The sequence below is a fragment of the Pan paniscus genome, chromosome 20 (assembly GCF_029289425.2).
Source record: "Pan paniscus chromosome 20, NHGRI_mPanPan1-v2.0_pri, whole genome shotgun sequence".
Taxonomy (NCBI): Eukaryota; Metazoa; Chordata; class Mammalia; order Primates; family Hominidae; genus Pan; species Pan paniscus.
This window is the reverse complement of record NC_073269.2, coordinates 55,442,617-55,453,310: the sequence shown is the minus strand read 5'-3', so window position 1 is coordinate 55,453,310 and position 10,694 is coordinate 55,442,617. Positions and strand designations below refer to the sequence as shown.

Sequence of the window (10,694 nt, the reverse complement as noted above, 5' to 3'; positions counted from 1 at the left end):
AGGGGTGGGGCTCCACCCACTCCCGCTTCATGTAAGGTGGCTTTCTGTCTCTCTCTCTGTCCCTGTCTCCCTCACCTGCTCCACTGGGACACATGCTCTGGTACCTGAGGGGCCTTGGAATTTGTGGGCACCAAGGACTCATGGGGCAGTCCCTCCCAGGTCTCCATGTCTCAGGCGCTGGGGGATCTAAAGGGACCCCTGATCTACTGGAACCCACCTCTGGGCATGGGGACCTCAGGGCTGACCCTGGACAGCAGCTGACCTCACAGACATTCTGACCTCATGGCCTGCTAAGCCCTCCCATCTCTGCATCCAGCTGTGTCTCCCATTTCCTGCCCTTGGTCTCTTGTTCCTCCTCTCTGGGTCTTTGTCCCCACCTTCCTGCCACTCCCCATCTCTGTCCCCTTATCTCAGCAGAGTCTCTCCCTCCTCTGTGTCTCTGTCCTCCTGCCTCCTGGGGTCTCTATCCTCCCTCTCTCTGTGTTTCTTTATTTTATTTATATATTTGTTTCTTTTTGAGACAGGGTCTCACTTTTCACCCAGGCTGGAGTACGGTGGGGAAAACAGCTCACTATAGCCTGGGCTCAAGCTATCCTCCCACCTCTGCCTTCTGAGTAGCTGGGATTACAGGTACACACTATCATGCCTGGCTAATTTTTGTATTTTTTGTAGAAATGGGGTCTTGCTATGGAGTGGGAGTGTTGTATTTTTTATATTTAATTAAAAAAAACAGATAGGGTCTCACTAGGTTGCCCAGGCTGGTCTCAAATTTCTGGGCTCAAGCGGCCCTCCTGCCTTGGCCTCCCAAAGTGTTGGGATTACAGGCGTGAGCCACTGTGCCTGGCCTCTCTCTGTTTCTGGCCCCTTCTTTGGGTCCTTCCTCCTTTCTCTCTTCATCTCTCTTTTGTTTTTGTTTTTCAGACAGGGTTGCCCAGGCTGGAATGCAGTAGTGTGATCATAGCTCACTGCAGCCCCAACCTTCCCAGGCTCGAGCAATCTTTGCATCTCAGCCTCCCGAGTAGCTGGGACTACAGGTGCACACCCCCAAGCCTGGCTAATTTTCTTCATTTTTTGTAGAGATGGGAGTCTCACTGTGTTGCCTAGGCTGGTCTCAAATTTCTGGGCTCAAGTGATCCTCCTGCCTTGGCCTCCTAAAGTGCTGGGATTATGGGCGTGAGCCACTGTGCCCAGCCTGTCTTCTTTTCTCTGTCTCCCTCTTCCCCACTTGTTTTTGTGCCTCTCAGAGTCTGCAGCCTGTTCTGGACCAGGGAGCACCCAGGTGCTGGGGGCAGGGGCTGGGTACCTGGGGGAAGTGAAAGTGCTACAGGCTCGAGGTGGGAAGGTCCCTGGGAGTGGGGAGGGCTCTGGGCCGTGCCAACACCCCCAGCGGAAGCTGAGCATCAGGCGGTACTTCCTGCCTCTGCAGTGGGGCCCGAGGAGCGGAGGCCCCAGAGGAGGAGGCACTGAGCCTGGGATCCTGACAGTCAGATCTGGGTCTGCAGTGCCTGGTTGCAGGTGCACACCCAGTGGCCTCTGCAGTTTCCTCTGATGTCCCCAAATTCTCTCACCTGGTTTCCTCATCTGAGGCAGCCCCACCATCTATCTAGTCATGAGGTCAAAGCCCCATCTTGTCCCCTCTTCCCCAACACCGCATCAGTCTCTAAGCCAGATCCCTCCTGCCTGCTGAGTCTCCACTCCACCCCTCTTCTCTGTCCTGAGGGCTCAGGCAGGCTCTGGGCTCCTGCTCTCCTACCTGGACCCTGACTCTAGGCTTCTCCCTGGCTTCTAGTTTCTCCCTCCAGTCTGTCCCCAACATAGCCCCAGAGGGGTCTTTTTGAAACCCAGGCCTGAGCCACACAGTTCTGTATCCAAACGCTGAGTCACCACCCGCCTCATCCCTCAGCTTTTATTTTTTTGGTTGTTGTTGAGACAGAGTCTCACTCTTCGCCCAGGCTGGAGTACAGTGGTGCAATCAGCTCACTGCAACCTCCGCCTCCTGGGTTCAAGCGATTCTCCTGCCTCATTCTCCCAAGTAGCTGGGATTACAGGCATGAGCCACTACGCCCGGCTAATTTTTGTATTTTTAGTAGAGACGGGGTTTCACCATGTTGGCCAGGCTGACCTCAAACTCCTGACCTCAAGTGATCCGCTCACCTCGGCCTCCCCAAGTGCTGGGATTACAGGCATGAGCCACCACACCCAGGTTTTTGTTGTTGTTGTTGTTTGTTTGTTTTGAGATGGAGTCTCACTCTGTTGCCCAGGCTGTAGTGCAGTGGCATGATTATGGCTCACTGCAACCCCTGCCTCCTGCGTTCAAGCAATTCTCCTGTCTCAGCCTCCCGAGTAGTTGGGATTACAGGCGTGCACCACCATACCTGACTAATTTTTGTATTTTTAGTAGAGACAGGGTTTCACCATGTTGGCCAGGCTGGTGTTGAACTCCTGACCTCAAGTGATCCAACTGCCTTGGCCTCCCAAAGTGCTGACATTACAGGTGTAAGCCACTGCGCCCAGCCCCTCAGCTTCTGTTTCTAATCACCACCAACGCCTCTCTGCTCTACCACTAAAGTACATTGCAAACCCAGCCACTTCTTTCCAAGGCCACCATCCTAAGTCAGGTTCCCATCGTTTTCTACAAAAATAATTATAGCTGATTATAGTGGGTTGCATGGCGTTCTCCAAAAAGATATGTCTATGTCCTAATCCCCAGAACTTGTGGTGACCTTATTTGGAAAAAAGGGTTTTGCGGGTATAATTACATTCAGGATCTCAAGATACTGCATTATCTGTGTGACCCCTAAATCTGATGACAAGTGTCTGTTTTTTGTTTTTGTTTTTGTTTTTGAGACAGAGTCTCGCTCTGTCACCCAGGCTGGAGTGCTGTGGTGCGATCTCGGCTCACTGCAACCTCTGCCTCCCAGGTTCAAGCAATTCTCTGCCTCAGCCTCCCAAGTAAATGGGATTACAGGCAGGCGCCTGCCAGCACACCCAGCTGATTTTAGTATTTTTAGTAGAGATGGGGTTTCACCATCTTGGCCAGGCTGTCTTGAACTCCTGACCTCGTGATCCACCCACTTCAGCTTCCCAAAGTTCTGGGATTACAGGCGTGAGCCACCGCACCCGGCTGACAAGTGTCCTTCTAAGAAACACACAGAGGAGAAGACACAGAAGAGGAGAGCACCATGTGATGGTAGACACAGAAATTGGAGTTCTACAGCCACAAGCCAAGGAACTCCTGGAGCCACCAGGAGATGGAAGATGCAAAGAACTGATTTTCTCTCAGAGCCTCTGGAGGGAGTGTGGCCTTGGTGACACCTTGATTTTGGACTTCTGGCCTACAGAACCATGTGAGAATACATTTCTGTTGTTCTAAGTAGTAAGTCTGTGGTAATTTGCTATTTCAGCCATAGGAGACTAATACACCAATCCCTCCTTCCCACCCACTGATCCCTCCTCAGAGATGAGTACATGATTAACCAGAAGTCGAAGGGTAGGTGGCAGAGTACAGTGGTGCAATCACGGCTCACTGCAGCTTTGGTGCTCACCAACTTGGTTTCTTCTTTCCTAGGCACACAGGAGGACTTCATTTCCCAGGTCTCCTTGCAGTGAAGTTGAGGCCATGTGACTGGTCTTGGGCCAATGGAATGGGTGCAGAAGGGACACAGCCCATTTCTAGACTCAGCCTGAAATGTCCTCCATAATCCTTACTCTTTCTCCCTTCACTCACTGGCTGCAGGAAGCTGAGAATTATCCTTGGACTTACATAAAGCATTTTGGACTTTATGTAAGTAACAACCTGTTGTATTAAGCTACTAAGATTTTAGGGTTGTTTGTTAAAGCAGCTAACCTTAAACATCCTAACAACTACAAATAGAATACCTGTTACTGCATACACTATATATATCAAAACATTATTATGGGCCAGGTGAGGTGGCTCATGCCTGTAATCCCAGCACTTTGGGAGGCTGAGGCAGGAGGATCACATGAGCCCAGGAGTTCGAGACCAGCCTGGGCAACATAGTGAGACCCTGTCTACAAAAATTAACAAAAAAATTAGCTGGGCTTTGTGGTATGTACCTACAGTCCCAGATACTCAGGAGGCTGAGGTGGGAGGACTGCTTGAGCCTGGGAGATCGAAGTTGCAGTGAGCCGTGATTGCACCACTGCACTCCAGCCTGGATGACAGAGCAAGACCCTACAGGGGAAAAAAAAGTGGAACACCAGGAGCTACCAGAAACTGAAGAGTCAAGGACGGATTGTCCTCTGAGCCTTTGAAGGAAGTGGCGTGCTGACACCTTAATATTGGACTTTTGGCATCCAGAACTGTGAGATAATATATTTTTGTTGCTTTAAGCCACTAAGTTTGTAGTAATTTATACAGCAGTCTCGGGAAGCGAATATACCTGCTCAGTCAGAACCTCTGGGGGCGGGCCTGGCAATCTTTTTTTTTTTTTTTTTTTTGTCTCACGCTATTGCCCAGGCTGGAGTGCAATGGCACAACCTTGGCTCACTGCAACCTCCGCCTCCCGGGTTCAAGCGATTCTCCCGCCTCAGCCTCCTGAGTAGCTGGGATTACAGACACCCACCATCATGCCCAGCTAATTTTTGTATTTTTAGTAGAGACAGGGTTTCACCATGTTGGCCAGGCTGGTCTTGAACTCCTGACCTCAGGTGATCCGCCCACCTTGGCCTCCCAAAGTCCTGGGATTACAGGCAGGCCACTGCACCTGGCCTGGCAGTCTGTGTTTTAACAAGCCTTCCTGGTGACTGATGTGCACTAACGTTTGAGAACAGCAATTCTACCCATTGAATTCACCTGATCCCCTCCTCCTTTACTGGCAAATTCCCTCTTGCTTTTCCTCCTTCCTTCTTCACTGGCTGGTTCTCCTCAATCTTCAGTGGATCGTCCTTTTTCTAGCTTCTAAAATTTGGAGAGTCCTAGCCCTTTCTAGCTACACTCACTCACGAGATGATATCATGCAGTGCCATAGTGTTCATCGCAATCTACAATACTGTCGACTTACCAATTTATATGCCTAGCCTCAAACTTTCCCCTGAACTGCGGACTCAGGAAGATTCATTTCCCAGGTCTCCTTGCAGTGAAGGACAACTTAACCTCTGCCTTTGGCTGTATAATTGACATCTCAAACTTAACACGCCCAAAACGAAACTATTGATTCCCTCCCACCTCCTGCACACTCCAGTACTTTCCTTTTCAGTAAATTGTCACTCCATCTTCCAATTCTTCAGGCCCAAAGTTTTGGAGTCTTTTTTTTTTTTTGAGGTCTTGCTCTGTCACGCAAGCGGGAGTGCACTGGCACGGTCATGACTCATTGCAGCCTCAATCTCCTGGGCTCAAGTGATCTTCCCACTCAGCCTCCTGAGTAGCTGGGACAACAGATGCGTGCCGCCACACCTGGCTATTAAAAAACACTTTTCTTTCCTTTAAGAGACAAGGCCAGGCTGGGCACGGTGGCTCATGCCTGTAATCCCAGCACTTTGGGAGGCCGAGGCGGGTGGATCACGAGTTCAGGAGATCGAGACCATCTTGGCTAACACAGTGAAACCCCGTCTCTACTAAAAATACAAAAAATTAGCCGGGCATAGTGGCGGGCGCCTGTAGTCCCAGCTACTCGGGAGGCTGAGGCAGGAGAATGGCATGAACCCGGGAGGCAGAGCTTGCAGTGAGCGGAGATTGCACCACTGCACTCCAGCCTGGGCGACAGAGCGAGACTAGCTGTCTCAAAAAAAAAAAAAAAAAAAAAAAAAAAAGACAAGGCCTTGCTATGTTGCCCAGGCTAGTATCCTACTATCAAACTCCTAGCCTCAAGCAATCCTCCCACCTCGCCCTTGCAAAGTGCTGGGACTACAGGTGCAAGCCACCGCTCCCGGCTGAGTCTTGATTCCTCTCTTTCTCTCAGCCCCCAAACCTAATCACCATTAGTTTTCTAATGCTCTGTAACAAATTACCCCAAATTTAGCAGTTTAAAACAATAAACGTTTCTTAGGCCAGGAGCGGTGGCTCACTGTAATCCCAGCACTTTGGGAGGCTGAGGCAGGCAGATTACGAGGTCAGGAGTTCGAGACCAGCCTGACCAACATAGTGAAACCCCGTCTCTACTAAAAATACAAAAATTAGCTGGACGTGGTCCCAGCTGTAGTCCCAGCTACTCGGGAGGCTGAGGCAGGAGAATTGCTTGAACCCGGGAGGCGGAGGTTGTGGTGAGCTGAGATCGCACCACTGCACTGCAGCCTGGGCAACAGAGCAGGACTCTATCTCAAAAAAAAAACACAATAAACATTTCTTACCTACTGTAGTTTTTGTGGGTCAGGAATCCGGGAGCAGCTTAGTTGGATGATTTCTGCTCACAGTGTTTTATGAGGTTGCAGTCAAGATGTTGGCTGGGGCTGTAGTCATCTGGAGATTTAACTATGGCTGGAGGATCCACTTCACCATGGTTCACTCACCTGGTGCTGGTTGCTGGCAGGGAATTTCAGCTCTTCTCTTATATGGATCTCTTCACGGATTGCTTGAGTGTCCTCACCGTATGGTGACTGTCTTCCTTTACAGAAATCAGTTGAAGGGAATGGGCAAGTAAGAAACAGCAATGCTTTTTATGACCTAGTCCTGAAGTTCCCCACCATTACTTCTGTTCATTGGAAGCCAGTCGCTAAGGAGAGCCTGCACTCAGAGATTGGGGAAATAGACTTTATCTTGCAAAGTGTTGAAGAATTTGCAGACGTATTTTAAAACCACCACACAATCCATCAACACATCATGTCGGCTCTATTCGTGAAATAGATCCAGAATTTGACCACTTTTCACCATCTCCATTGCTATTACCCAGATCTAATCAACACCATCACTTGCCTGGACTAGAGATTTCCTCCTCACTGGGCTCTCTGCTTCTATCTTTAGCCCACTGATATGATTTGGCTGTGTCCCCACCCAAAATCTCATCTTGAATTATAATCTTCATAGTCCCCATGTGTCAAAGGAGAGACCAGGTGGAGGTAACTGAATCATGGGGGTGGTTTCCCCAGGCTGTTTTTGTGATAGTGAGTGAGTTCTCATGAGATCTGATGGTTTTATAAGGGGCTCTTCCCTCCTTTGCTTGTGAAGAAGGTGCCTTTTTTCCCCTTTGCCTTCTGCCATGATTGTAAGTTTCCTGAGGCCTCCCCAGCCAAGCTGAACTGTGAGTCAATTAAACCTCTTTTCTTTGTAAATTACCCAGTCTTGAGCAGTTCTTTACAGCAGTGTGAAACCAGAGGAATACACCCATACATGCTATTCTCTGCCCAGAAGCCAGGGGGAGCCTGCCGTTAAAATGAAAGTCACTCCTTGACTCAGAACCCTCAAATAGCTTTCATCTCACCCAGAAAAAAAAAAAAAAAAAATTCCGACCATGACCTATAAGGGCCTCCAAATGATACTCTGGCCCCTGCCACTGCTCTGATCTGATCTGTTGCTACCCTTTCCTCAATCACTGGGATCCATTCATATCAGACTCTTTGCCGTTTCCAGAACCCATCAAGTGTACTTCTTGCCTCAAGGCTTTTGCTGTTGCCATTTTCTTTGCCTGGAATGTTCTTCCCTATGCTGTTCACAAGGCTCCCTTCCTTCAGCTCTCTGCTGAAATATCACTTTCCCCAAGAGTCCTTCTTGACTACCCTGTCTAAAGTAACTCCCTATCAGTACTCTTACTCTCTGAAATTCTTTCTATTTAGGCATTTACTTTCTTTGTGCAACTGGAATGTAAAATCTTTTTCATAACTATATCCCAGGGGTCTAGGACAATGTGGGGCACATCATTCAATAAATATTGATTGACCGACTGAGACTTTTCCTGGTGCCTTGAACACACAGTTTGCCCTGCCTCAGGGCCTTTGCACAGCCTCAAGGCTTGAGATGTTCACACACATTTTTCACCTAGCAAATCATCCTTTAAGCCTCAGCTCCAGTGTTATTTCCTTAGAGAAATCCTCCTTCTAAATTAGGTCTATGGGCCGGGCGCAGTGGCTCACGCCTGTAATCCCAGCACTTTGGGAGGCTGAGGCGGGCGGATCACCTGAGGTCAGGAGTTCAAGACCAGCCTGGCCAACATGGCAGGCTGACTCTACTAAACCCTGACTCTACTAAAAATATGAAAATTAACCAGGCATAATGGCAGGCACCTGCAACCCCAGCTACTCGGAAGGCTGAGGCAGGGAGAATTGCTTGAAACCGGGAGGCAGAGGTTGCAGTGAGCCGAGATTATGCCACTGCACTTCAGCCTGGGTGACAAAGTGAGATTGTCTCAAAAAAAAAAAAAATTTTCGATAGAAATAAATAGGTCTGTGGCCCTTTTCTGTTGCAGCACTTTTTTTTTTTTTCCTTGAGACAGGGTCTTACCCCATCACCCAGGCTGGAGTGTAGTAGTGTGATCTTGGCTTACTGCAACTTCTGCCTCATGGTTTTAAGTGATTCTTGTGCCTCAGCCACCCGAGTAGCTGGGATTACAGGCGTGCACCACCACACCTGGCTCATTTTTGTATTTTTAGTAGAGATGGGGTTTCACCATGTTGGCCAGGCTGGTCTTGAACTCCTGGCCTCATGTGATCCACCCACCTTGGCCTCCCAAAGTGCTGGGATTACAGGGGTGAGCCACCATGCCCGGCCTGTCATAGCACTTAATACAATTTATAATCATGTAATTATTTGAGATTCATCATATATCTGTTTTCTTGTTGTGTGAAGCAAAACGAGGGTAGGAATGGGGTCTGTTTTGTTCTCTACTCTATTCCCAGTTCCTAGCATTTAGTAGACTCTCGATAAATACGTGTTGAAGGATTGAATGATTCCCAAAGATTGTGATGAATTCTTACAGCACCCCCAAAATTTCCTCTTCATCTCTTTGTTCAATCAGAACAATTTAAGCCTTTGATTCTCAAAGTGTGGCTCAGGGACTCCTGGGGGCTCTTGAAACACTTTTGGGGGTCCATGAGGTGAACATTATTTTCATAATACTACTAAGATATTATTTGCCTTTCACTTTCATTTCCTCTTTGAATATAGTGATGTTTGCCAGAAGCTGCAAGACATGAGCTATTTTGACACACTCAGTGCAGAAGCAGATATGAGAATCCAGCTGTCTTCTATGAAGCCAGACATTAGAGAGATTTGCAAAAATGTAAAATGATGCCATTCTTCTCCCCAAATTTTTTCTTTTTTTTCCTTTTTTTGTTTTGAGACGGAGTCTTGCTCTGTTGTCTAGGCTGGAGTGCAGTGGCAAAATCTCGGCTCACTGCAACCTCTGCCTCCTGGGTTCCAACGATTCTCCTGCCTCAGGCTCCCGAGTAGCTGGGATTACAGGTGTGTGCCACCACGCCCGGCTAATTTTTTTTTTTTTGACTTTTAGTAGAGACGGGGTTTCATCATGTTGGCCAAGCTAGTCTCGAACTCCTGACCTCGTGATCCACCCGCCTCGGCCTCCCAAAGTGCTGGGATTACAGGCGTCAGCCACCACGCCCAGCGCCAAAATTTCTTTTGGAGTAGAAATTATAGTTATTATAAATAAAAATGTTATTTTGACACATAATGAATTTTTAAACAATGACTATTTTAGAAATTTATTTTAATATTGATAGATACCACTCACATAAACATACAACCCATATAAATGTAACTCATAAATTATTGGAGTCCTTAATAATTCTTAAGAGACCGGAAAGTATGAGAACGGATGACCTAAGTAAATCTTTGAGTTTTTAATTCTTGTCTGCAGCCCTAGTAGGCTTCTGAGCTCTCTTAAGGCAACGTCCCTGTCTGCCTTGTTGGACGCATATTTAAGGTTTGGTTTCTAGTAGGCGATCTTTAAGTAAATGCGAAAGGTTTGAAGGCTAGAAGGAATGAATGAGACGATTCTCCCACTTCCTACCCTCTTCTTCCTTACATGAAGTGGAAGCAAAGTGCATGTGCCAGAGAAAGGCCTTGTCTTAAGAGCCCCGCCTGAAGCGTGGCATCGTGGGTGTCGGGGTGGGGTGCGGTGGGGAAGGGAGTGGCGCGTGAGCAGTCAGAGGATGTGCACACGTGCGTGCGTGTGGGGAGAGAGCAGGGAGTTGGGGAGGGCGGAGTGGTTACAGTGTTTGCTACAGCTGTAAGGAAAGAGTGAGGAGCGCAGCGGCGCATGCGCAGAGAATCGGCGGGAAAGGCCGCGCGCCAGGCAGATCGAGGGGTGTCGGCCAAACCGATCTGTCGACGCCTGAAGGGGCCTGAGGAGATTGCTAGGCTTCTCAGCTGGGGCTTCTTCACCCTCATTTTTGTCCGACTGGCTGGACTGAAGAACCTGGCAGAAGCCTTGGGGCTGGGGTGAGGGTCATGGCCCAGGGAGCCCTAAAATGTTCCCAGATCTGGGGTGTGTGGAGCTGGGCACCATTTTCGAGGCCCGGGCCCACTGGGCTCCACTGACGGGTGACAGGTAACTGGCTGGGAGCCTCCTGGTTGCCCTGGGCTCTGTGGAGCTGAGGGATCAAAGGGGTCCCTCCTTTACCCCCCACGTAGGACACAGGAAACTGTCTTCGGCTCTCCTCACTCATCCAGTCCGAGTTTGAGCCAATTCCTTGACAGGATTCGGCCATCAGTCCCTGCCTTTGGGGAAGGCCATCAGTGTCAAGTGCCCGAGTGGCAGAAACCTGGGTCTAGCCCCATCACTGGT

The 10,694-nt window shown here is 49.0% G+C and overlaps 1 protein-coding gene across 4 annotated transcripts in view; it reads left to right on the top strand.

Annotated features, from left to right (window-relative positions):
• The first annotated feature begins 114 nt into the window (after positions 1–114).
• SLC6A16 (solute carrier family 6 member 16) overlaps positions 115–10,694 on the top strand; it is a 45,737-nt gene continuing 35,157 nt past the window's right edge. For 3 of the 4 annotated variants that reach the window (XM_063600492.1, XM_063600491.1, XM_063600490.1), the window contains exon 1: positions 8,015–10,348. In XM_063600492.1, coding sequence (XP_063456562.1) covers positions 10,167–10,348 — 182 coding nt within the window. In that variant the 5' untranslated portion in view covers positions 8,015–10,166. Of the gene's footprint in view, positions 3,348–8,014; positions 10,349–10,694 lie in introns of those variants that run through there. The other variant, XM_034946175.4, reaches the window with a different exon arrangement.